The sequence below is a fragment of the Cynara cardunculus genome (assembly GCF_001531365.2).
Source record: "Cynara cardunculus var. scolymus isolate 2C chromosome LG 12, CcrdV1, whole genome shotgun sequence".
Taxonomy (NCBI): Eukaryota; Viridiplantae; Streptophyta; class Magnoliopsida; order Asterales; family Asteraceae; genus Cynara; species Cynara cardunculus.
Window position 1 is genome coordinate 1069262 of NC_037539.1, and position 25427 is coordinate 1094688.

Genomic DNA, 25427 nt, shown 5'->3' on the forward strand with positions numbered 1-25427 from the left:
GGTGTACGTGCGCATAAAAGAAGTCTAGTTGCTTCAGGAATTGTGAAAAAGAGGAGCTTTATATTTTGTATGTATCAGATGACTGAATGCATTTTTGTCCTGTTAATATATATAAGAGAAAAGGAAAAATATTAGACTAGATTGATAAATTACGAAACTACCCTTGTACGATTAGTATATATGTTATAAAAATATATTAAGTATTATATATGTGTTATATATTTATATATATTAAATTATTATACTATTATTGTATTATATTTATATAATATATTGTATAAATTATATATGTATTACAAATATATTTATATTTTATATAAATGAATTGTGTGGGTATATAAAATAACATAGAGAGAGATGAATTATTATGCAACCTTTTACATTTGTACAACCAATATAATTTAATCTCAATCGTCAATTAAATTTGATAAATATGTGATTTCATAAAAGTTTTAATTATTTCTTAATATAAAATATTAATCATAATTAGTAAACTTCAGTCATCTTCCATAAAATAATAATAATAATGAGAAAAGATGAGATAGAATAGTTATTTTTCCATATTTGAAAAGGAAGAAAAAGTATATTAATTGTTTTTTCTTATTTTGAACCAGGGATAAATATGAGAGAGAATATAAAATGTTAAAAAAAGATTGTTGAGGTATTAAATATTTATACCATATTATAGAGCATATGATAAAAACTCATAAAAACCATTTTTATGCACGAAGTGTTGTTTATTGATGCATATTATTTAAAATTCATGATTACAAGTAAATTATACGTATATACAACTTATTAAGCTTCATTTTTGAATTCGTGTAACTAACTGCAGATAAACATAATCAAATACTGGATAGAATCTCATTTTTAAATATAAAAATATAAAATATATTTAGGATAATAATTGAATTATAACAAACTATTAATTATTATCTTAAAAAAATCAGATTATTAAATCAAAAATAAATGACTTCATTATTAAATATAAATTAAATTATAATAAAGTATTAATTAAAGAAATTATATCAAAAAAAGAACTTTTAAATATTTAATTTGATACTAAATTGATACATTTTTTTTTTCAAAATTTATGATACCTTCAATTTTATATTTTACTTAAAAAAATTAAAACATTCAGTACCACATAAAATCATATTATAACCTTGACGGAGACAGAATAAAACAAAACATTAAAATCAAAATGTATCTTGATGCATTGCATAAGTATCCTTCTAGTTTTAATAAATATAACTGATGCTAGACAATTTTCAAAAACGAAAAAATTATGAGAGGTAGAAAAAAATATATCCATAGTTAGAGGAATAGAAGGGTACTCGTCCAATGAAAAAGTATATCGATATTAATATCAAATTTACTATTTAAAATTTTTATTTTTTTTCAATTTCTTTAATTCAAATTTTTATTATACTTTAATATAGGTCAAAATTAAGTAATTTATTTTTTGACTTAACAATAATTTTTTTATAAACATAATGATTTTGTTATAATTCAATAATTATCTTAATTATATTTTAGATTTTTTATATTTAAGATGAATGTTTATCATGTATTTGATTATGTTTATCTACAGTTAGTTATACAAATTCAAAAAAAAACTTTAATAAGTTGTATTTACGCACAATTTACTTGCACAATTTATCTACAGTTAGTTATACACAGTACTTCATGCATACAAAATTGTTTTTAAGAGTTTTATCGAATACTTTATAATATAGTATAGATATAGAAAAAAATCTCCAAAATTAAATTTTTAACAAAAAAAATGTGTATTAATTATTTTCTAGAGAGAATATAATGTTATAATTTTATAAAAAAATTTGTTGGAGTATTAATTAATTAAATATTTTAACAATATAATTAATCTTAAAATATTAAAAATTAATAAATTATTGAAATTAAATATCTTGTTTGTATTTCGAATAAATTGTTAGAGATGCTCAAATGGAAGTTGTTTTCATTTTAGGGGGTGTTTGGGATTGCTTATTTAAAATAACTTATGTTTTTTTGTAAAAGTGCTTATTAACTTATGTGGTATTAAATCAGAGTTTTGTAAAAAGTGTATGGATTAACTTATAGCGGTACCAAAAAGCAATAAGCTGATAAGTTGTTTTTTAGTGTTTGACAAATTTTGCTTATATATGTAAAATGACCAAAAAAGACAGTCTTCCATATAATAATATTTTGGATTATTAACTTATTTGATTTTTTAACATATAAAAATTCATTTTTCATCATTTATAATAATATTTTTGACAAAAATTTATATCAATAAGATTAATAATTAACAAACATTAATAAAACATGATTAAAATAGTAAACTGGCAATAAGCAGTTTTTCATAAGTCATGAAGGATTAACTTATCAAAAACTGTTTATTACCGGTTTGGCACCGGTATAAACAGTTTTATTTTTCCTCATCCAAACACTAGCATTTAACTTATCAACAGTGCCAGACTGAAATAAGTTAAAAAACACATAAAATAAGCAATCCCAAACACCCCCCTAATCGTGCTTTTTTCCTTTACAATTATAAAATTAATATAAATTCATTTTTATATTTAGACACTGTTTAGCAAACATAAGATGGTTTGCTTTTTTTGACATTAGTTGATATAAGTAACAGTTAATAAAGAATAAGTATGGTCAAACATGATATCTGTTACTAAATGGTATGATTGACAGGTGTCAAAACAACGCATATACGTTACAATTTTACATAATTGACAACATGTTGGTAATTTTTTGATACTCGAAATGATACAAAAGCCCATGAACAAACACTTTTGTTCTTATTTAGCACCAGTAGTTGTAATAATACATTTTTTTATTGTTTAATTATAACATGATCAACATAGAATATATAAAAGCACGAATACTGATAGAGACGTGTCATCATACTTTATCCACGTTGTAGTATAAGACGATAGACACGTACTGAAACTTGAATAGCAAATTATTTTGTGCACGTTTGTGATGAGACACAAGTCATTTTCTCGACTGTAACATGTCGTTTAGTCATAAATAAATTATCCATTTAAAAAAAAGATAATATATATATATATATATAGAGAGAGAGAGAGAGAGAGAGTGAGAGAGAGAGTGTGTGTGTGTGTTTCAAATGCAACCTATTACATTCGTCCAATCAATGAAACTCAATAAATTAAAATATTTATGAAAATGATGAGAGTTCATTTATTATGATTTAAATATTTATGTAAGATGAATATGATTCATTAATTATGATCAATATTTTATATTAGAATACAATCAAAACTTTTATGAAATTATATATTCATCAAATTAAATAAACGGTTGAGATTGATTGTATTGGTTGTACAAATATAATGGGTTGTATAATAACACCCCCTCTCTCTCTCTATATATATAGAGAGAGAGAAATAAGAGAGTAGTTATGACCAATTATTTATTTGAATCATATCTTAAATAAAACATTCATAAAAATCATCCAAAAACATATGGAAATTTTTATTTTTTAATGGTTATTTAATGACTTAATTAAAATATTTGTTTATGATTTTTATAATTTCCTTATTTAAATGTGATTAAATTTTCATCAATTAAATTTTTGTTTTTTTATAACATTTGAATGAACGTGATTTAATTTATCATTTAAAACATTTACTTTTTATTAAAATAATTTATTTAAGATTTTCCTTATAAAATCGGTCAAAAACCAGATATGATATCAACAATTAATCAACATTTTTTTTCCTCCAAAAAAAATCGTTAGTTTTCGTCAAAATATCATATGTGATATTCATCATAATAGATTTAAAGAAAAAAAAACTGTAAATTATCTACATCATCATTATATGTGATATTTGTAAATTATGAACTACATTTTGAAGTACATGTGATTTTATACATGTTAAATGTGTCATGTTGTGCATTGCATGTGATTTTGTTTTCATTATTTTTCTTTTTCATTGTTTAATTTGAATTATTGTTTTTCACGCTTTAAATCATATGTGATTAAGAAAAATAAAATTTGAAAAAAAATCAATGAAGTGTAAATCACATATGATTATGAGGAGTAACCGTTTTTTTAAATATTGCCTTAAAAAATTAATTTTTTAAATAAAAATTAAATATACTTATTTATAAATGCATTGAATATAAAATGATTAAAAATAAATAGATCATATTAAAATTACAAATATGGTAAAAGTAGAATCTTAAATAAATGTCTTAAATTATTTTTTTTATAAATAAACTATTTTTATGCCCACATTTATTTATTTCTAAAATTATTTATTTAAAGTACCATTTAATTAAATGCGTGATTCTCTTTTTATTTATTCAATTACTATTATCGTATGAAACCGGATATATAACAATGTGAATGTTACATTTACACTTTTTTATTGTGAAGTTTCAAGTGTAAAAATGTGGGTTCAAAAACACGTTGGTCTCACATAATCCCAAGTCTCTCTCTCTCTCTCTCTCTATATATATATATATATATATGTGAAAGTTCAAACGAAAAATGCCAAATATATAATAAAACAAGAAAAAAATCGTTAATGTACAAAATCATATGTGATTTTATACTAACGTCAAAAAAATGGAAGCAGACAACTTTTGCCGCGACTAAGTTGTGGGAAATCATATATGATTTTGTATATTAACGATTTTTTTTGTTTTATTAAATAGTTAACGTTCTCGATGCGTGTGTGTGTTTGAGAGAGAGAGAAAAAGAGAACCTTCTTTTGAGATCTCATAAATTATGATAATTTTGAGAACTAATGCATCATTTGTTATTTCATATTTTTCTTCTTCTAAAACTAAGATTTCGAATATTAATTAACACATATTTGTTTCATAATGTGTTTGTTTTACATGTATTTATATATGAATTTTTTTAGTCTGTTTGTGAAACAAAAGTTACAAGTAAAAAGTCTTACTTTATAAACAAAATACATATAAAACAAAACACATTGTAAAACAAATATATGTTTATCAATACATTAAATGCTAGCCTTGAATGGAGAAAACTTATGTGAAACAATACTTTAAGATAAAAGTTCTCAAGGTTTTCACAATATATAGAGTTCTTATTACTCAATCAATATCGACTGATTCGAAATCTGATTCAGATTCAGGAAAACACTTGATCTAATGTAGATGTAATTGATAAATTGGGTTGGGCTTTGGTGATCCAGCCCACTTCGGCCCAATATCATTGTATGCATATAGTTTAATTTTGTTGTTGTAGATTTTCTATAATTTTCTCGTTACTGCCCCAATGTTCAGACGGACGAATGCTGCTGGACTCACAATCAGGCGTCACCCCTTAGTAAGCTTTCAGGAAAGTAAGGACTATTTATCCAGGATTTGGACCGAACTGTTCCACGCTTTACGCACCCGTTCGCCACTTTGTTCTCAACTATTCTCACCTTCTGGGCGAGACAAGCTACCTTTAGCCTAAAATAAAGAATCTAAGTTAAAATTTGGAATTCTTTTTTATCTTCAAGGTCCCATTTAATTTGCAGAAATGAAATGGATTTAGGGGAATTTGGATTTTAAAAGTATTCCAATCTCATGTTTAGTTTGTTGGATTGTCCGGATTTGAAATCCTTACGGGATGCTCGAGATTTCACGGAATTTCGTAGGATTGTATGTAATAAGGTTCTAAAAAATGTTAAAACTTTTGTTTTGTAATAAATCGATTAATAAAAATGTAATTTCATTTTAAATTCTACAAACCAAACATACCAATTATTTTAAATCCATTCAAATCCAAATCCAAATCCAAATCCCTCGATGAAATTTAAAATCCTCAAAAACAATTCTAGAAACCAAACTAACCCTAAGATTCTCCATCTTTTATAATTTATAAGCCTTTTTAATTATATTCCACCAATAAGATTGAATTAGGGGCCGTCTACCTAAACCCTTACTCGGTAAGTACTTACAGTAAAATTCAACACTATCGCTTGCTTGCCGGGTAAGATTTTAATCCACCAAAATGACATCGTATGTAAGAAATTACTTGATTAGTGCTAATCGTGGTAAAAGTCGTCGCTATCACTTACCGAGTAAGACTCTCAATCTAGCCTTCGTTTTTACCGAGTAAGATTATTGGTCTTTACCATATTCATTATGGAAAGGTAATATGATTTGATAAGCACTTGCCCGAGTAAGTATTTAGTAAACAACCCCTTCATTTATAAGCCATAGTTCAATTTAAAAAATATATATATATATATATATATATATATAAATTAATTCAATCTTATTGATGGAATATAATTAAAAAATCATTTTCCTCTCTTCACATTTCATTTTACAGAATTATGTAAACTTGAATTTTTCTCTATTTTAGAGACTCGTATATAGAATTTATTGGAGCAATATAAAGAACAAAAAATCTATTGGAAATGCAGTGAAAATCTCATCTTCACTGGATAAGAATCCAAACGCTGCCAAAGCATCTGCAAGTATTTTTTTTGTTTTATCATAACTAGAAATTGCATAAAAAACCAAGTCCAAAGTATGGTCTGCAAAAAACCCAAATCAAGCGAACCTGAATCCCAGTCTGCACCAGGCCTCAAAGCCTGATTACCAGTATTTTGAAAGCACGTCTGACCCGAAAAAAGGACAGGACCGAAAAAGTCTCGAACACTCGACTGGGTCCCATTTCAACCACAAGCCCAACCTACCCAACACGGGTTTAAAACTGTTCGTACCCTTTTTACTCACTGAAAACAAACTCGAAAAGTCTGAATCCAGACCCGAAAAAACCCGAGCCTTACGCATTTCTAATTCTAACCAAGAATAAGTGAAACCATAAATAACGTTTGGTAAGGATTTTGGTCTAACATGGCATCCAGCTATGTACTTTTTTGTTTGGCTATTTACCTAACTACCCCTACCTATTGGCTATAAGAAAAATAAATGAAAGCAAGTTGAGGAGGGCAAAATTTGGACCCATTATGTCATGTATGCCACAAAATCATGAATGCAACCTTCAATTAAACAGCTGTAAACACCCAAATACCACTTAACCACCTTACAATTATCATGCTTTATTCCAAATATGTCCTCCTCATGCTCAAAAAATATTATACTCACAAAAAAAGCATTAAGATATTCTACAGTGACTTAGGATTTTTGCTGAGCGGGTGTATTTTTAAGGTGGATCAGATGTCTGTAAAGTCATTCCATGTGTTTTTAGCAGAATTTCTTTATTTCGAGGGATATTTGAGTTTTTTGGTTGAGTTTGATGTGTTGTTTTGGTTGATGTTCGTTGTATTTTCTAATATCTCGAAGCACCTCTCAGGGTTTAGTAGGTGTACCTTTCATATACAAAATATATACTTACGAAAATGGGTTGAGCGAGTGCATAGAACCCTGTTCAAACCTTCATGGATCTACCCTTGAAAATAGGGAAATTGACAAAAATAGCCGATCTACCCAAATCGATTCATTTTATAGCCATTTTTAGACCCCATTTCACTTTGTAGCCAATCCTTATATAGAAAGCTTACGCATATGCTTAAGAACTGGTTTTCTACAGAAAATCTTCTACAGAAAATCTTCTTTTTGCGTAAGAATCATTTTTTTCTTCCCGAAAACCAATCCTTACGCATAAGGGTCTGTTTGGCTATAAAGTAAAAGTGGGTGAGTCAGAATATGACCATAAGGGTCTGTTTGGTTTGTAGAATTGTAATGGTTTGAAATCATTGTTGTGTTTGTTTTTATTTTATTATTTATAAATAATTTATAGAAAAAAATATAAAAAAATATAAAAATAATTGACTTACATTTTTATTAATCAATTATTACAAAACAAATGTTTTTAACATTTTTAAAAACCTTACTGTATACAATCCTATGTAATCCCGTGAAATCCTGAGCACTCCAAAAAAATTTCAATTAAATCCTAATATTTTAAATTCGGATAATCCAACAAACCAAACATGTGATTGAAAAGGATTTGAAATGCAAATCCCTTAAATCTATTTCATTCGTACAAACCAAACGGGACCTAAGTGAAATCATTTTGTCGGATTTGTTATTTTTTTAAAATTTCCCTAAAACTATTAATGAAAATTGAAAAATGAAAAGAAATATACTTAAAAGTGACAAAATCTGACAACGAATCAAAATGATATTTTATGTAAAATTGAGTGCAAAATTTTGATACGAGTCAAAAACGAGTCGTGTTGATTTGAACCGGCTCGCCAACTCGGTTTTTTCTATTTCTATTTATATAAATAAATAACCAATGTAGCAAATATGTTTTAGAAACGTATTATTAAAATAAGAAAATATATTAGATTATCTATACTTATTATAAAGTATTTGATAAAAAAAATAAAAAACTATTTTTTATGTATGAAATATTGTTTATTTATACATATTACTTAAAATTCAATATTACAAGTAAATAATGTATAATTAAAGTTTCATACTTGAATTCGTGTAACTAACTGCAGATAAAATAATCAAATATAGAATAAACATTCATTTTGAACGTAGAAAATCGGAAATATAATTAAGATAATCATTGAGTTCTAATAGAATATATAATTATTATTTGTATGAAAAAGTGTACTATTAAACCAAAAATAAATTATTTTGTTATCAAATCTAAATTAAATTATAGCAAAAAATTGAATTAAAGAAGTTACTAAAAAAATGAGAACTATTAAATAGTTAATTTGATATTAATATCGATTTTTTTTAAAATTTTTATACTATTTTCAAATCTATATATTTCATTCAAAAATAAAAACATTATCATTTTCTCAAAGTCACATAAAATCGCATTATATCGATAGAGAGAATAAAATTTAAACATTAACATCAAGATTTACCTCGCTGCATTATACGAGTACCCTTATAATAAATATTTAAATACATTTAGGGACTTAACATAGTTTTTAAAATTTATTCATTTAATCCGTTTGAAATAAAATTGTTTACTTTCGTCTTTTTATTTTGTGAACTTCTTTTCAATTTAAATGGTACAACAACCGTGTAGGGCATGAAGATTTTTAATGAGGGTGGTCCTTTTGTTTTAATTATTTATGATAATGATGTTCTTACGTTCTCGTAAAATGAAGGTATTCTCGTTTGAACCTTCACTTATATATATATATATAGAGAGAGAGAGGGGGGGGGGGGGGGAGAATGCAAAAAGAGCAAAATCACATGTGATCGTTGAAACATGCAATGGATTATGGAACAAAATAAGCAACTTCGTAAATTGATTTTCAAATTCCTTAAGACGTAAATCTAAGTGGGTAGCAACTATGGAGTTCATCACTGACTCACTCGCTTCCAAGAACAAGCGGTGGCCCTTTTTCATTTACATATAAGAAACCTTTTTAAAGGGTGAGGGCCAACATTGACTCCGCCCCTGATGCTAAAGACCATAAAAGGACTTAACTCGCTCTGACTCTGTCTCTGATGCTGAAGACCATAAATGACGTAACTCGTTGTGACTCTGTCTCTGATGCTAAAGACCATAAAGGACGTAACTCGTTATGACTCTGCCCCTGATGCTAAAAACCATAAAGTACATAAATCAGTGCTCCATATAATTGGTTTGGATCTCCCACATGTCCTGTCTCCATTCTTTGTTCTCCTTTAATTTTTTTGATAATTATCTGATATTTTTTTATCCAACTAATTTACAGGATTTATATAAAATGTGTTTTCTATATGATTTGAATAAACTTTAATCAAGTTGACTACAAAAACATAATGACTATAAAAATATTTATAGTACATGTAGGGGTCGATACTTCTCTCATACATTTATTACTTTGTGACATATTAGTTATAAATCACTTTATATTTTATATATATAGTGACGGACCTGGTATGTAGCATACGGTGGCACGTGCTACCTTATTATTCCTTCGTCAAAGGGTAATTTTTTTTAGGTTATTGAAAGGTGTAATCGTATTAATTTATTGTATGCCACATGTATTTTGAAACTACAATGAGAGCAAGTTTTATTTCGTAGAGTTGGTTTGCAAGGCTTTTATTCCACCCCAGATTCAAGTTCGAATCATGTTAGTGTCCTTCTCTTAGTCAAATGGTGCCACAATTTGAAAAAGTTCCATATGTTTATTTCTTATAATTAAACGGTGCCACCGTTTGAAAAAAATTATGGGTCGTATATATATATATATAGACAAATAATCGTGTGAGAAGGGAAACTATAATGAGAAGCATAAGAAGAGATATGAACCATTGAACACTTTTAATTTCATGCTCACCCATGAATTGTGTTTTATAAGGTAATAGATCTGGTGCATCTCGGTGCACCTCGTTAGTGTTGACATTCAATTAAAATTGATCAATCCAAGGGTGGAGATATCTTCTTACGCTTCTCATCATAACTTCTCTTCTCACCGGAACTCAATCATCAGGGGAAAACCCTAAACAAATGAAAGCTAAAAAACATCTTATTAGTTGCTAGATTAATCGATCTAACGAATATGGTTAAATGAATTGTTACAACACGTCAAAAATTTATAAGCATCATAATAAACCGTTTTATAGGACTTAATATATAAGACCAAAATATAAAACCTCCTGCTTTTGGACGTCTTAACAAGTTTTTTAGCACACCTTTAATACAAAACGTCACATTAGGAATTTTATAGAAAACATTTTCAAATAGTATCCTACAAAATTGCTAACGGGACTCTTTGTATCAAAAACATCCTAAAAAAACTTGTTAAAATGTCAAAAAACGTTCTATAAACTATGTCTTATAAAACAGTCTATTAGGACACTTAATTTTTTTTGACGTCCTATAAACCCGATTTTATCATAGTACAATATATTGATATATTTTTTCATGGTCTTTTGATTTTTTTCATTTATTTAGCGTTTTTACCTGAAACCGAACCTATATATAAGAATTATATACCACATATTTAAAATTAGATATACTGTCACCATTAAAACAGCCAAGCAACTTACAAAACCAACTATATAAACACCAAAACATCCCTCCAATAATCAATGCGTCCTCTTTCGACACTTCAAAAAAAATGGCATTTTTGCAACAACGTTTTCTTCTTTCATGTTTCCTTATCTTTAGCAGTTCATTGCTGCACCTGGTTTCGTCTCGAGGCCCAGTTTATAAGCCTCCGAACGTCGAGCGATTAACGGATCGTTTCCATCCGGCACCCGTGTCTGCAATGATGTCGACTTTCTATGGATCATCAAACATTCATATGAAGAACAACGGATCGTATGCTGATATTATCCTAGACAAAAACTCAGGTAAAACCGATATATATGATTCCGGCCTGTATATATATATATATATATATCGAGATTTCTTGATTTTAGGACACGCAAGTAACGTAAACTGTGTTTGTAACTCGAACCCGTTTTCGGGATTTGGTTTTAGGTTCTGGATTGGTTTCAAAGGATAGATACCACCATGGATTCTTTAGTGCTGCTGTGAAGCTGCCAATGGGGTATACTTCAGGAGTAGTAATAGCCTTTTATGTGAGTTCTTCTACTCTTTGCAGTTGATTTTAGGTTTATTTAATTCAGTTAGGGTCAGCTAAACTTACAGAGAGAGACTTGGGATCACGTGAGACCATTTTTTTATACTTAAAACTCCACAGCAAAACATGTGAAGGTAACCTTCACAGTGTTTTGCTGGATCTCACGAAAATAACATGCTTTCACGTGAACTTAACCTTATATATATATATGTATTTTGGAACCTTGATTTTTTTATAAAGGGCTTTTTGGAAAGTAGTCTAATAGGGTTTCACGTGTATTATGGTATCTGAGTCAATATCTATAACTGTAGAGGCTCGACACTCTAAGGCTATATGTAAATGGTTGGAATATTTTCTCCCCCACATATATTCTTGCAAATTTGATTGCTAGTGAAATGTCTAATATGCCCTTGTTTTTTTTTTTTTTGAGTATTCTAATGGAGTTCTACTATATTCGTACAAATTTGATTTTTAATGAAATGTCTAAAACACCCTTGCTTTTGGAGAGTAATCTAATGAGGTTTCACGTATATTCTTGCAAAATCGACTATAAGTGAAATGTCTAAAATACGCTTTTTATTTTGTTTGATGATGTTTAGATGTCGAATTCGGATGTGTTTCCACACAACCACGACGAGATCGATTTCGAGTTGCTTGGGCATGAGAAGAGAAAAGAATGGGTTCTTCAAACAAACATTTATGGCAATGGAAGTGTGAAAACTGGAAGAGAAGAAAAGTTTTACCTTTGGTTTGACCCTACACAAGACTTCCATCAATACACCATTCTTTGGAACAACCATCACGTAGTGTAAGTTTCTTAAACATCATCATTCGCCACATCAGCATGGTAACCGGTTAATGCTTCAACCGGTTATCCGGATACTTAAATGTTTAAAACTTTACATATTATATACCAAAAAGTAAGTTTTGAAAGTACGTTGACCAAAATAAGAATCAAGTTAAAGTACGTTACTTTTTCATGCAATTTGCCCTTTTTGAAATTACCATTTGATGAAAAAGAAAATGTTAATTTGGGTATTAAAAGTACTGACTATCTTAGTAATATAATTAATAATTTTGACTTTTAACCATACGAGTGGTGTCTGATTGGTTTGAACTTGGCTTCAAAGGTCAAAAGTACCAGGAGGTCCCAGGTTCAAATCCAATGAGGAATAAAAATTCCCTTGTAGTCACGGAGGTTCAAATGCGGTGACTTCGGGCTATCTGCAAAGCAGGTGGTCGCACTGGGATTAGTCGGCTCGCATAGCGGGTTGGATATCTAGGTTAATAATTTTTCTTTTGGCTTTTGTTTCTTTACTTTAAATAAATTGCGGAAATATTATTAGAGATGCTATGAGGTGATTGCTTATTGAAACTTATTTTTAAATTTTGATAAATTTATAATACAGGTTTTTAGTAGACAATATACCAGTAAGAGAGGTAACACACAACCAAGCCTCGTCATCTGTATATCCATCGAAGCCAATGTCCTTATACACAACTATCTGGGACGCTTCAGAGTGGGCCACACACGGAGGAAAATATCCGGTTAACTACAATTACGCACCGTTTGTTGCATCATTAGGAGAACTGGAAATGGAGGGTTGTTTGATGCCGAGAACAAACTCATCGACCATGGGTTCGTGCTCGATGAGTTCGACTCTTTCGAGTTCGGATCCTATCGAAGGAGATGCGTTTACGAAGTTGACGAGACAACAGACTCTTGGTATGAATTGGGCTCGAACCAAACATATGTTTTACTCGTACTGTAAAGATACATCTAGATATAAAGTTATTCCACCGGAATGTAATGCTTAGTTAGAGCCAAATTGTTTGGCCTTTATGTTTCTTTTCTATATTCGTGTATACAATTCTTATAATGACAATTATACCCTTATTTATTTTATTTAAGAATAAATCAAAACGATTGATATGAGATACAATTCAATAAAGCTTATAGATTTTTATTATAAACCAAACATCTGATTTTCTTAAGCATATAATATTTATATACAACAAATAGAACAAATAAACTCACACACCTATCTCACATTTGGTGAGGTTTGAACTCTTGACCTCTTAGAAGACCAAATACTCACATACCGCGATGCCAAAGACCCCTTGATAATATCTGAAATTTGTTTGAGTAATACGTAACTGGTACAAGTTATGGATAACAATCGACTTTGTCAATGTGATAGATGTTAACAACCAAATACGTGGAAACTTTACAAAAAAAGGAAACAATCGCAATATTTTTGAACAATCAAAATAAAAAGTGTTGAATTTTTCAGAACGAAAAACTCGTAATATTGTTTTGATTTTATTTTATGAAAGCCGAATATGATTCATCAACAATAAAACGCTCATTTCAGTTATAAAGTTCATATAGTTTGAAAAAGCCTGGATCTAATAAGTCCAAAGCCCGGTCGAACCACCTTCTCAAAGGTCCGATTAGAATCCCTTCAAATCAAAATAAAGCCCGATATTCGGTATCAAGTATTCAAGGCCAACCAATCAACCCTTTAAAATGATATTTTTACGGTTAAAACTAACTATCGTAAGGGATTGTTTGTTTACCTTTTAATTGTTTCATTAAAAGACAATCTCTAGATCGCTAATATGTGAATCTTGTTTGGTAAAAAAAAATGTCTTTTAATGATTCTAAAACGGTCTGAATGATTTTGTATCTTGGACCTCCCCTAACCATTTAGCGCTCTAACTTCATTTTGAACAATTACCAAACAATTATATTGCATTTTGCACTACTTCATTAGAGTCTCTTAATGATTATGACCACTTAATTATTCTGTTTTAAACCATTCAGCAACTACCAAACATCCCTAAGTTATATTTTAGATGATTTTGATATGATTGTTTTTTCTTCTGTAATCAAAGTTTATAATATAATATGACAACCACAATATCAGTAGTTATAATATTTATCGATTGAAAACTAAATAAAATATAAAAAAAATATATGTTTGTTATACTAGTTATAAAGAATTGATTGGTTGGTTTTTTCATCAAATCTTGTATGAATAAGTTGTCTAAGAGGATTTTTTTCATAAATGGAAGGAGTGTATTTTTTAATTGGGAAAGGCGAATCTCGGAAAAACTTGGCTTTTCTCATAAAGCTCCATACCACACTAGAAGTTTAACGAATAAGCAGTGACAGATACAGATTTTAGGTGGTGGAGTGCTAAAAATATCCGAAGCTAAATAACCCGTCCAAACCAAACCAGTTTCGGGTTATTCGATTTTAAGTTAAACGTTCATAATTTCAGTAATTTTTTTTTTTATTATTTCCGTTAAATCAAATAACACATTATATTATTATTTTATTTTATATGAATTGGTGTGAACTAATTAGTTGTCAGTGATTTAAAAAAATGGGGACAGTGGCCGACACAGACCCAAAGAGATGGGGCATGGAGGTAAATAAGAAGAAAGCTTGAGGATAAAAGTTCGTTAAGTTTTTACTTTTTAAGTATATAATATTTATATACGGCAAATGCAACAAATAAATTCACATACCTTTCTCACCGTTTGTGAGGTTTGAACCTTGACCTCCTAGGAGAGGCCAAGGACTACGATACTGCTAGACCGAAGGCCATTTGGTGAGTCATTTTAACTTATCGGATGAAAATATTAAGAATTGAGAATCTTACCCGGTAAGAGTAATGAGAAAAACTGAGAGTCTTACCCAGAAACACTTACCAGATAAAAGTGGTGCATACGATGTCGTTTTAATAGATTAAAATCTTACCGGATAAGTTAACCGAAATCATTAAATCTTACTGGTGAAGGCTTACAGGGTAAGAGTTAGGTAAACGGCCCTTAAATCTTTATATTTCTCATTCATATTTTAGTTTCACTATGCCTTCCCTTACCCACGATGAAGTGCATTCGTCACCGCAAATAAGCCACATTTTATGTATTATTAAGTCATCATCAAACAATCATTTATAATTGATTGAATAAATGGTAAGTCCCATTAATCTCATTAAGCTGTTAACAAACAAGCACTAAAATATTATTATATACATGCATAAAACATTTTTGATGATTTTACGATCAAATTAGGGTTGTGGAAAACCATAATGGTCTGAAAGTTGACCCATATGGGAATATGGGTTTGTTGTTATAAATAACTTGGATAACTTTTTAGATCGTGTATTGGAAAACACTTTCCAAATATTGTATTTCATCCATTTAATGCCTTGAGTTATCACAAAATCAGTACCGAGATAATCTAGAAATTTCATACACGAAATACGACACTGACTTAGTATATATATGTGTGTGTGTGAGCATAGTCATATGTTCATTTGAGAAGTAGTAAGTATTTGAGAAGTAGAGAAACGATCATAATCCTTCATCTGATCAAGACCTGTAGCTTTGATTGTGAACCATCATATAATTCCTCGCATGGTATGCGGAAGATAAAATGATAGTTAACCACAAGGGTGGTGCATGATTTGTTTGAGCTTGACTCAAAAGGTCAAAAGTACCAGGAGGTCCCAGGTTCATTGGTGAAAGTCTCTTGATTATGCTTAGCTGCTAGGGTTCGAATCCTTCAAATAACAGTAGTAATGGACTATTTCATTCCCTTGGGCTGAGTTATCCACCTTTTTGGTTTGACCAGTCAAAGTTGTGAATCTTGAATAAAATCCGGCGTAATTTACATAAGAACTATGAGTTCACATACGGATTTGTTTGTCGCCTATTTGTAAAATTCATGAAACTATCCCTTTATTTTTCGTTTGATCAGTCAAAGTCGCAATATTTGACCAGTCGAAAGCCGTAATTCTTGACCAATTTTGATCATATGAAGGGTTATGATCACTTATTTACTTCCCAAACATTTACCACTTCTCAAATGAACTTCTTTTTATATAACAAACCATACAAACCTCATTAAATCAATCATTTTTTTTCCACTTTTTCTTAATTATGAGGGTTGATTAGTCAATAATATATGAAACAGTTTCATCAAAAATATATGAAGATTGATTAATCAAGAATATATTACACAAATTTCTTTAAAATGATAAATACATGAAACAAATTCATTTTCATATAAAATTACGAAACAATTTCATCAAAAAAATAATTATATGAAACAACTTCATCATATTAAACACTTACATTAAACAATTTTATTCAATTTTGTACAGTTTGTTAGATTTAAGTGGTTTGTAAAATAACTTTGGCTTATATACATATATGTATGTATATATATATTTATCAGTTCACTTTTTTATGTATTTATAAGAGAGATCGACGGTTACGAGCGATTAAACAATTATAGCCATTAATCGATAAAATTGAAGAGCAATTATAACTGTATCAGGGTTCGCAAGACCGAACTTTGAATCTAAGTCTGAATACACTAATATGAACTCTGATCCTACTATTCAGAGTTGCAAACTTAGCCATATTTCCTAAAGGTTCATATTTCTGATTATATTGATTTTGACTTAGGACTTAGTCAAATTCTCCAGTACATATCCACATTTCAGATATCCGAGTCCACTATCCATACTTACATTTAGTGAAGTTTTCACTAAGTTCGATTCTTCATAAACTCCAAAAAAGACCTTGAGGCTGTGCTCTTTGACCCCCGTCTTATGGCGATATAAGGTGATAGAGACTATTTCTGTAAGAGTCCACACCGCACTCCTAACTCATCTTAACCGACCTCAAGTAAACCATAATTACAACACGATGATTGATGATACTAAAATTACCAAGAGACCCGAACAGAAAACAAGAGTTTTGTACAAAATCCGAATGTCTTAGAACCCGAAAATAAGGTGATTGTATAAAGATACTTTTATGTTGATTTCTGTTATAAAATATTGATTTCCAAAAGCAAGGGATCTGACAAATTTCAGAAAACCCTAATTGATTGGCATATCATTTGTTCCCTTTCATATTCTTTAATCCCCCAAAACCAGAAAGATATCCATGCGTCTTTCTTAAGCAGAATCTTCATCTCTCTGTTCCTTTTTTCACATTCACACTTTCTTTCTTTCTTTCTTTCGATTTTTGCGTCTCTAAGGTTCAATAGTTTCACCCTAAGATTCACAGAGACGCAAAACACAGAAAGATGACTGAACAAACCGTCGCCGATTTGCCCATGAAAAAGCCCCGAGAAGGCGAGGAGAACGGAGCCATCGCCACCGCCAATGGCGGTGGATGCATATCGTCTGTTATTCCTGGTTGGTTTTCGGAGATTAGCCCAATGTGGCCTGGTGGGTTTCCTTTTATTTTTCTTTGTTTTCTTTTTCCAATTTTAATCCATTTGCTTGTTTGCAGATTGTTTACACAGCTTCTCTGTTCTTGAAGTTTGTATATGTATGTATGTATGTATATATATATATATATATGTATGTAAGTATGTGTGTGTTATATAGAGGGAGGTTCATAAAAAGCCCAAAAAGAGAACACCTTGTTAATCATTCATTTGGACTATGGGCACATGTAAGTGATTATAGTTATGCATGTAATATACATACATACCGGATTTGCTTATAAATTACTTGTATACATACATGTATACCGTCCAGATAAACGATTTCCGCTTGTTCTTCAGTTTTTATTATTTTGCGGTTCTCCTAAACCTGACCCATTTTATATATTGGTTCTATATTTTTGAACTTATTATAAGTTTCATGGGGATTTGGGGTTGTAAAGCTACCATGGTTTTAATTGCTTGTTGAGTGGAGCTTCCATAAGACATAGGTAATAAGGTAAATCTGGTGGGTTCTCACTATCATTCTCCTAGATTGCTTTTCCTTAATCATAGTTTAAATTTGAGTTGATTATATATGACTGTTAATAACTTAAAAAGATACCATTTTTAATGGGTTTATTAATCATGATTCATGAGTCCATCATATCTTTTTCATTTTCTTAAGAGAAAATGTATGTTTCTTGTTATTAACATACAAAATAGACCAAGTGACAACTGGTTATTTTCCAATTGCTTACTCAGAACAAAGGTACAATTCTAAGTTTTCTTAGAACCCTATCAATTACTTTGATTTCTTTTGAATTTTTATCAAGATTGAAATGAAACTTGTGGGATTTTAATTAGTTGATAAATTGGAACTCATGATCGAAAAAAGGTTTTGACTTGTTTTGTTTGACTATTAGGGGCTGTTTGGTTTGTTTTCTATCAAGTTCTGTATGGATAAAGATGTTTGTATGGATTAATCTGTCTATATAGATTGTGAAGATTTTTGTTTGAGAGTTTTTTAATAGATAGAAGGAGCATGTGTTTTAATTGGGAGGCACAGTTATGGAAAAACCTTGACTTTCAGCATAAAGCTCCCCTCTAAAAGCTTACTGAATAACCCAGTTTCTATATTATTAAACCACTACCAAACAGTCATATATGGCTTACTGAATAAGCCGTAAGTGCTATTAAACTCATTAAGCTGCTATCAAACAAGCCCTTAGATTTTGCTACATCCCATTTCATTTTGATGCAAATAATGACATATTTGATATGGTAAGGAGAATCTAAGTATGCTTTTGATTTTATCTAAAAGAAATCCTTTTTCTTCTCAAAAACCTTGGAAATCCTGTGATTACTTGTTCTATTTTGCATTACCTGAAAATTGGTTTATGGGTTTTTGTTGTCATCATGCACCGTTGAGCTTTGATTTAATTAATTTTGTGGCTTTTAGTTCAAATTTCATGATCTATAATGCATACATAAATGGTGTTCGGTTATGATGGTGAGTACTTCCTAATTTTTGGATAAATATTGCACCAAAACCTTGATGTGTTTTGAAACTATCTTTATTGATTGCCTCCGATGTGTTTTGATTCATTGATATTTGCTTAACTTTACACGTCGTGTTTGCATTTTTAATTTAAATGTAAAAACCGAAATTTTGTGCACCAGGTTTGTTATGATTATTGGGACATCATAATATCAGTAATACATATGAACAGAAAACTAAATTGTCAATCAAGTGAGCATGTGCATAAAGTTGTGTAAACTCAATCATTCATGTTGTCTGCTTTTTAAAGCTAAAAAAAGTCAGATATACATTTGACTTTTGCATGTCTAATATATGATTGTTCAAGAATGAAATCTGCATGAATTACTTGGGTTTCTTAAATCTTGAGTTCCATGGTTGGATTACTTTTAATATGTCTACTAATGTCGGGTTTTTGAGTGTTTAAAGTGGTGAAGTGTATGATACTTGATTGGTTTGATGGTTCCATCACGTGTAAGGTTTTAAGAGGAGTTGTTGACTATTATTCCAATGTCTAAAATAGCCCTCGGGTATGACCAAAGTAGAGGAATCTTGTAAATCTTGATCGATACCATCGTTTTCTTGTAATGATGAGTAATTTTAGCTTCTAAGTCGGGATTTTTTATGAGTGTTTGGAGGGAGTGTGCGTTTGGTGTACATGAGACAAAAATGCATTATCTCTGTCCCATCAAAATAGGGAGAACGGATATCAGGGAGAAGAGTCAAGATTGATAAATTACTAAACTACCCATGTCAAGTTTAAACCCTGTCATATTCTTTCACCCGCCTACCCCACTAAACTACCCATTTCAAGTTAAAATGCTAAAAATGCATTTTCTCTGTCCCACCAAAATAGGTAGAACAAAAATAAGGGAGATGGGTCAAGATTGGTAAATTACTAAACTACCTATGTCAAGTTAATACGCTAAAAATGCATTTTGTATTCCCTCCAAAATAGGTAGAACAAAAATCAGGGGATGGGTCAAGATTGGTATATTCCTAAACTATCCATGCCAAGTTAAAACGCTAAAACCCTTTACTATTCTTTCACCCGTCCACGTACCAAAACGCACATATTTTTACTGCTGTTGTGGTATATTCGTCACCCTGTGGCTGATATTAATGGTTGTATGTATTTATTTTTTGTTGACCTTCTCCTTTTCCATATATATGCAGGAGAAGCACACTCTTTGAAGGTTGAAAAGATACTGTTTCAGGGCAAGTCTGATTACCAGGATGTTATGGTTTTTCAGGTATTTGGCTTTTTGATACCGTGTTTTAATTTCTTCAAACACGAAAAGACTGCAGATTAGAAGTCTGATCAACTCACATAATCTTGTGATCTTAAAATTGTATTATATATATAGGCAAATAGAAGTTATGGTGAGAAGCGTAAGAAGAGATTTGAACCCTTGATCACTTTTAAACTCATGCCCACCCATGAATTTTTCCCTTTAGAAGGGAATTGATCCGGTGCATCTTGGTGCACCTCATTAGTGTTGACATTCAATCAAAGATTGATCCAAGGGTGGAGATCTCTTCCTATGCTTCTCACCTTTAACTTTGCTTTTCACCGGAACCCAACCCTACATATATAGAGGGAGGTTCAGGGGAAAGCGTCCAAAAAAATGAAAAACCGAGCAACACCCTGGTAACCATTCATCTATACGATATACACATATGCATACAAGTAATTGAAGTTGTTTCTTGGTTTCTATGCACGGGTGCATGTTATGCACATGTGCATACCGGACAAATTACTTGTATGCACATGTGCATGCCGTACATATGAATGTTTAACAGGGTGTTCCTCCATTTTTCATTTTTTTGCGGTTTTCCTCTGAACCTGACCATATATATTATTTATTTCTTTTTCTTTGTCTGAGTAGTGAATTATGTTAATTCTACTTGTTTCAGTCAGCAACATATGGGAAAGTTCTTGTTTTGGATGGTGTAATTCAACTTACGGAAAGAGATGAATGTGCATATCAAGAAATGATCACTCATCTCCCACTTTGTTCGATCCCCAACCCTAAGAAGGTTTTGCCATCTCCTACAACTATTTGTTAGTATGACGATCATAAAATTTTCCCATTTATAGGTTATTTTCGTTCTTACGTTTCTCTATCCGCAGGTTTTGGTTATCGGAGGAGGAGATGGTGGTGTCTTGCGTGAAGTAGCTCGCCATTCTTCAGTTGAGCATATTGATATATGCGAGATTGATAAGATGGTAGTCGATGTGAGTCATCTTGACCTTCTGAACTTTAGTATTTCAAATGAAAAAAAGTTATGTCAAACACTCCATCTGTGATGATGGGTAAATTGGTCATTTTAGCTTAAAATTTGCGAAAAAGGAAGTATCGCGAAACAGGAACTTTTGCAATTTCAATGTGGAGGGGAGCAATCTTTAGTCTAGAGTCGAACATCACAATTCAGAAAAGGTAAAATGCATCAAAATGCAATGAAGTTTCAAAACGTTTCAACTTCTTACCAATTTTGACCGGTAACTTGCTGATCTTGTAACATGTTTATCGTCCACTTCTCTGTAAATCTATCTTGAACTGGTATACACGTCATCAAATGTTACAAGATTAGCAGGTTACAAGTAAAAATGAGCACAAAATAGAAAATTTTGGAACTTTCTTACATCGTTTGGGAATTAAAATTCTTTGTTACGCTAAATAGGAACTAAACCAAACTTTGTTGCGTTTTAATACATTTTGCCCAATTAGAGTCAGAGCAGGAGATCCAATTGTTTTCTTTCTTTTTTGCAGGTTTCTAAAGAATATTTTCCTGATGTAGCGGTTGGATACGAGGATCCCCGTGTCACACTCCACGTTGGTGACGGTATATACGCACGGCATAATCTTTTCTTTCAGATGTCTTACATTTATGCATCAATTTTATAAAGACTCGATTTTTGTATGATATTCAATCTATTAGGAGTTGCGTTTCTAAAGGCTGCTCCGGAAGGAAGTTATGATGCTGTTATAGTTGATTCTTCGGATCCAATAGGTATACCGCCTGCCCACCCCCCCCCCCCCTTTCAGAACCCGTGTAAAATGTACTTAAAAAAAGTGAATTTGATGAACTTATATGGTAATCTAACTTCAGGTCCTGCACAAGAACTTTTTGAAAAGCCGTTCTTTGAGTCGGTTGCAAAAGCGCTTCGGCCAGGTGGGGTCGTTTGTACTCAGGCTGAGAGCATTTGGCTCCATATGCATATCATCGAAGATATTGTTGTGAATTGTCGCCAGATCTTTAAAGGGTCCGTTAACTATGCTTGGACCACGGTTCCTACATATCCGAGGTAATCTTTTTTTCGTCTTTCTAGTTTCCAATTCCGCTAGAAGATTGCGGGTTCCAATACCCTTCTTTCGAGTCTTTTAATTTAGTTGATAATGATCATGGGCTCCAAGATTGTATAGAGATGAATCAAGATTGTGGGGGGAGGAAAGTCGAAATGAGAACCATAAATATTTTGAGAACCAATACTTAAATTTCGATTTCGTCCCTGTGGGTTGTTAATAATTTTGAATTTTGTCCCTGTGGTTTAGAAATTAAGATTTTCATCCTTATGGTTTGCAATTGATTACTATTTTCGTCCGTGAACTACTACTTTCTACCTTTAAATACAAGGGACCAACACAGTATAGAATTATAAACTACAGGGACCAAAACAAAATAAATTGTAAATCATAATGACGACCATAGCAATAAATTACAAAACATAGGGGTGAAAACCACATGGACGAAAAAATTGCAATTTTTAACAAACCACAGGGACGAATATCGCAATTTTTAACAAACCACAGGGACGAATGTCGCAATTTTTAACAAACCACAGGAAGTAATTTACTCTCATTATAATGAATGTTATCCATTTTCATTATATATAACCTTGATTATCATGAACACTATTCATAATGAATAATATGGATTTTCATTATTCATGATATCATGCATTTTTATCATTACCATTATGTATTTTTCTCATGAATATTATGAATATTCATCATGAATATCTATCACAAAACGCAGTATAAATAAAACATGAATAGTTTGTTCTCATGTTTTCAAAATATTTTGGCTCTCACTTAAACCAGTCTCAGATTGTGGGTCCTATCTTCATTTTTCCCTGCAATTTTACTTCTCAACAAGATTTTTTAAAATGAAAAAAACCCATAAATATTTGGTTTCATGATAGATATAACCCAAATTAATCATGAGTATTATTCATTATGTGTATTTTTCATTATGAATATTATGCATGTTATCATGAATAATTGAATATCATGTATATTCATCATGAATAATTGAATATTGTGTATATTCATCATAAATATCCATCACGAAACTCAATATGAATAAAGCATGGATAGTTGGTTCTCATGTTTTCAAAATATTTGCGGTTCTCGTTTAAACCCGTCTCATATCGTGGGTCCCATCTTCATTTTTCCTTACCAATATTCATAAATGAGAATAAACTATCAAGAAGAATGAGAAGCAAGTTTCATGCTTTTATATGACGATGCACTTGTGAATATTTGAATTCAGTGGGGTTATCGGCTTCATGTTATGTTCAACCGAGGGGCCGGAAGTCGATTTCAAGAACCCAATAAATCCAATAGACGCGATAGAAAACCAGACCAAGTCTATAGGACCGTCCTTGAAGTTCTACAACCAAGAGGTATGTCATCTTCCAATCATATAAAAAACTGCACATATCTTCATATTCTTTCGGTTTCTAAAAGAAAAACTTAAAACCGCGGGATGGTTTCGACCTGCAGATTCATTCAGCTGCTTTCTGCTTGCCTTCTTTTGCCAAGAAAGTGATCGAAGCCAAATCAGTAAACTGAAATATACGAAAATAAGACAGTTAGTGAGAGAAGGCAGAATAGCGCGCGTAAAGTTTCCCGACTTCCAGTTGTTGATTGAAGATGGTTTGAAGACGATCGAACCACAAATCGGAATAATTTGAGGTTTTTGTTTTGATCACTATTATGCTGCTGCTGCTCATATCAGGTGCCAAATTTAGCAAGTTTTTATATCTTTGATAGTACTATAAATTTGGTCACAATAGCAGCTTTGCTTATGTTTATGCACAATTTCTTATGTTTTCCATAGATTTTATGGGAAATTTTAATATTAAATTCGAATCTTTCGGGCTTCAATATCTTTCGAAACCTTCGATCGATCGAATGGATGGTAATTGTCGATGGTCGACACCTACCGGTCCAAGTCGTCGCTAAATTTTAATAAGTTTCACTAAAATTTTAGTTAATAAACATATAGTATAATGAAAACCTTAATTTCACAAGTAGTATGGAATTAATGTATTGGGCCGTTTAAATGCTTACTTGGTCATTTACGTTACCGGATGACCATGGTGAGAGCCGAGAATCTTATCCGGTAAGAGCGATAACATAGGTGAGGAGGGTGTGTGGGTTTATTTGTTGCATTTGCCGTATATAAATATTATATACTTAAAAAAAAAAGAGCGATAACAAAGATGGAAGGTCTTATCTGGTGAGTGTGATAACTCTTACTCGGTAAATGCTTACTAAATAAATTGTTGCATACGAGACCGTATTTATTTACTACAATCCTACTCTCTAAAGTAAGTAAGAGTGTAAGTAACCCTAAGCAGTTTGGATACTGTCAGTCTTTAACCCAACTACTGAAAAACTCACTAAGGGGCCGTTTACTTAAACACTTACCCGGTAAGCGTTTAGCTATAAAGTTTAACACCATCATTTATTTACCAGATAAGATTTTATGCACCAAAACGCATCGTATGCAATAATTTATCCCGATAAATGCTAACCATGGTAAGAGTCGTTGCCCTCACTTACTGGGTAAGACTCCCGCTTTTTGTCTTCGCTCTTACCGGGTAAGATTCTTAATTATTGTCATATTCATCCGGTAAAGTAATGTGACTTGGTAAACGTTTATAAGTGTTTGGTAAACGACATGTGAATCATCTTCAACCATACAATAAAAGTAATCACTACAAACATATTTAATATTATAATAATAATAACATAATGTATTTATTTATTATTGAACTAATTTATTAAAAAGTATTAGTTTTTATAAATAAGAAATATTATTACTC

General features: G+C 30.8%; 2 protein-coding genes across 3 annotated transcripts; both read left to right on the forward strand.

Moving 5' to 3' along the window:
• The first annotated feature begins 11039 nt into the window (after nucleotides 1-11039).
• Nucleotides 11040-13434, forward strand: LOC112523163 (probable xyloglucan endotransglucosylase/hydrolase protein 33). Its single transcript, XM_025132647.1, has 4 exons — nucleotides 11040-11298; nucleotides 11429-11529; nucleotides 12131-12339; nucleotides 12941-13434. Exons 1-4 carry the CDS (start codon nucleotides 11064-11066, stop codon nucleotides 13347-13349), a joined length of 954 nt encoding a protein of 317 aa, XP_024988415.1. The 5' UTR covers nucleotides 11040-11063; the 3' UTR covers nucleotides 13350-13434.
• A 4000-nt stretch (nucleotides 13435-17434) lies between these two features.
• LOC112522469 (spermidine synthase 1) lies at nucleotides 17435-24483 on the forward strand. 2 transcript variants are annotated; one of them, XM_025131595.1, is made up of 9 exons: nucleotides 17438-17791; nucleotides 20486-20562; nucleotides 21227-21349; nucleotides 21444-21548; nucleotides 22084-22156; nucleotides 22253-22324; nucleotides 22424-22619; nucleotides 23867-23999; nucleotides 24100-24483. In XM_025131595.1, the coding sequence occupies exons 1-9, from the start codon at nucleotides 17647-17649 to the stop codon at nucleotides 24166-24168; spliced, it is 993 nt and encodes a 330-aa protein (XP_024987363.1). In that variant the 5' UTR covers nucleotides 17438-17646; the 3' UTR covers nucleotides 24169-24483. The 2 variants fall into 2 exon arrangements, with proteins under 2 accessions (XP_024987362.1, XP_024987363.1); XM_025131594.1 differs by having other exon boundaries at nucleotides 17435-17791; nucleotides 22253-22619.
• Nucleotides 24484-25427: the final 944 nt, after the last annotated feature.

Bases quoted from the DNA above. Each gene is read 5' to 3' on its own strand.
- LOC112522469 (XM_025131594.1), top strand. From the start codon at position 17,647: ATGACTGAACAAACCGTCGCCGATTTGCCCATGAAAAAGCCCCGAGAA. The intron at 17,792-20,485 runs GTGGGTTTCCTT...ATATATATGCAG, and splicing joins GATTAGCCCAATGTGGCCTG to GAGAAGCACACTCTTTGAAG. The intron at 21,549-22,083 runs GTGAGTCATCTT...TCTTTTTTGCAG, and splicing joins TTGATAAGATGGTAGTCGAT to GTTTCTAAAGAATATTTTCC.
- LOC112523163 (XM_025132647.1), top strand. From the start codon at position 11,064: ATGGCATTTTTGCAACAACGTTTTCTTCTTTCATGTTTCCTTATCTTT. The intron at 11,299-11,428 runs GTAAAACCGATA...ATTTGGTTTTAG, and splicing joins TATCCTAGACAAAAACTCAG to GTTCTGGATTGGTTTCAAAG. The intron at 11,530-12,130 runs GTGAGTTCTTCT...GATGATGTTTAG, and splicing joins GAGTAGTAATAGCCTTTTAT to ATGTCGAATTCGGATGTGTT.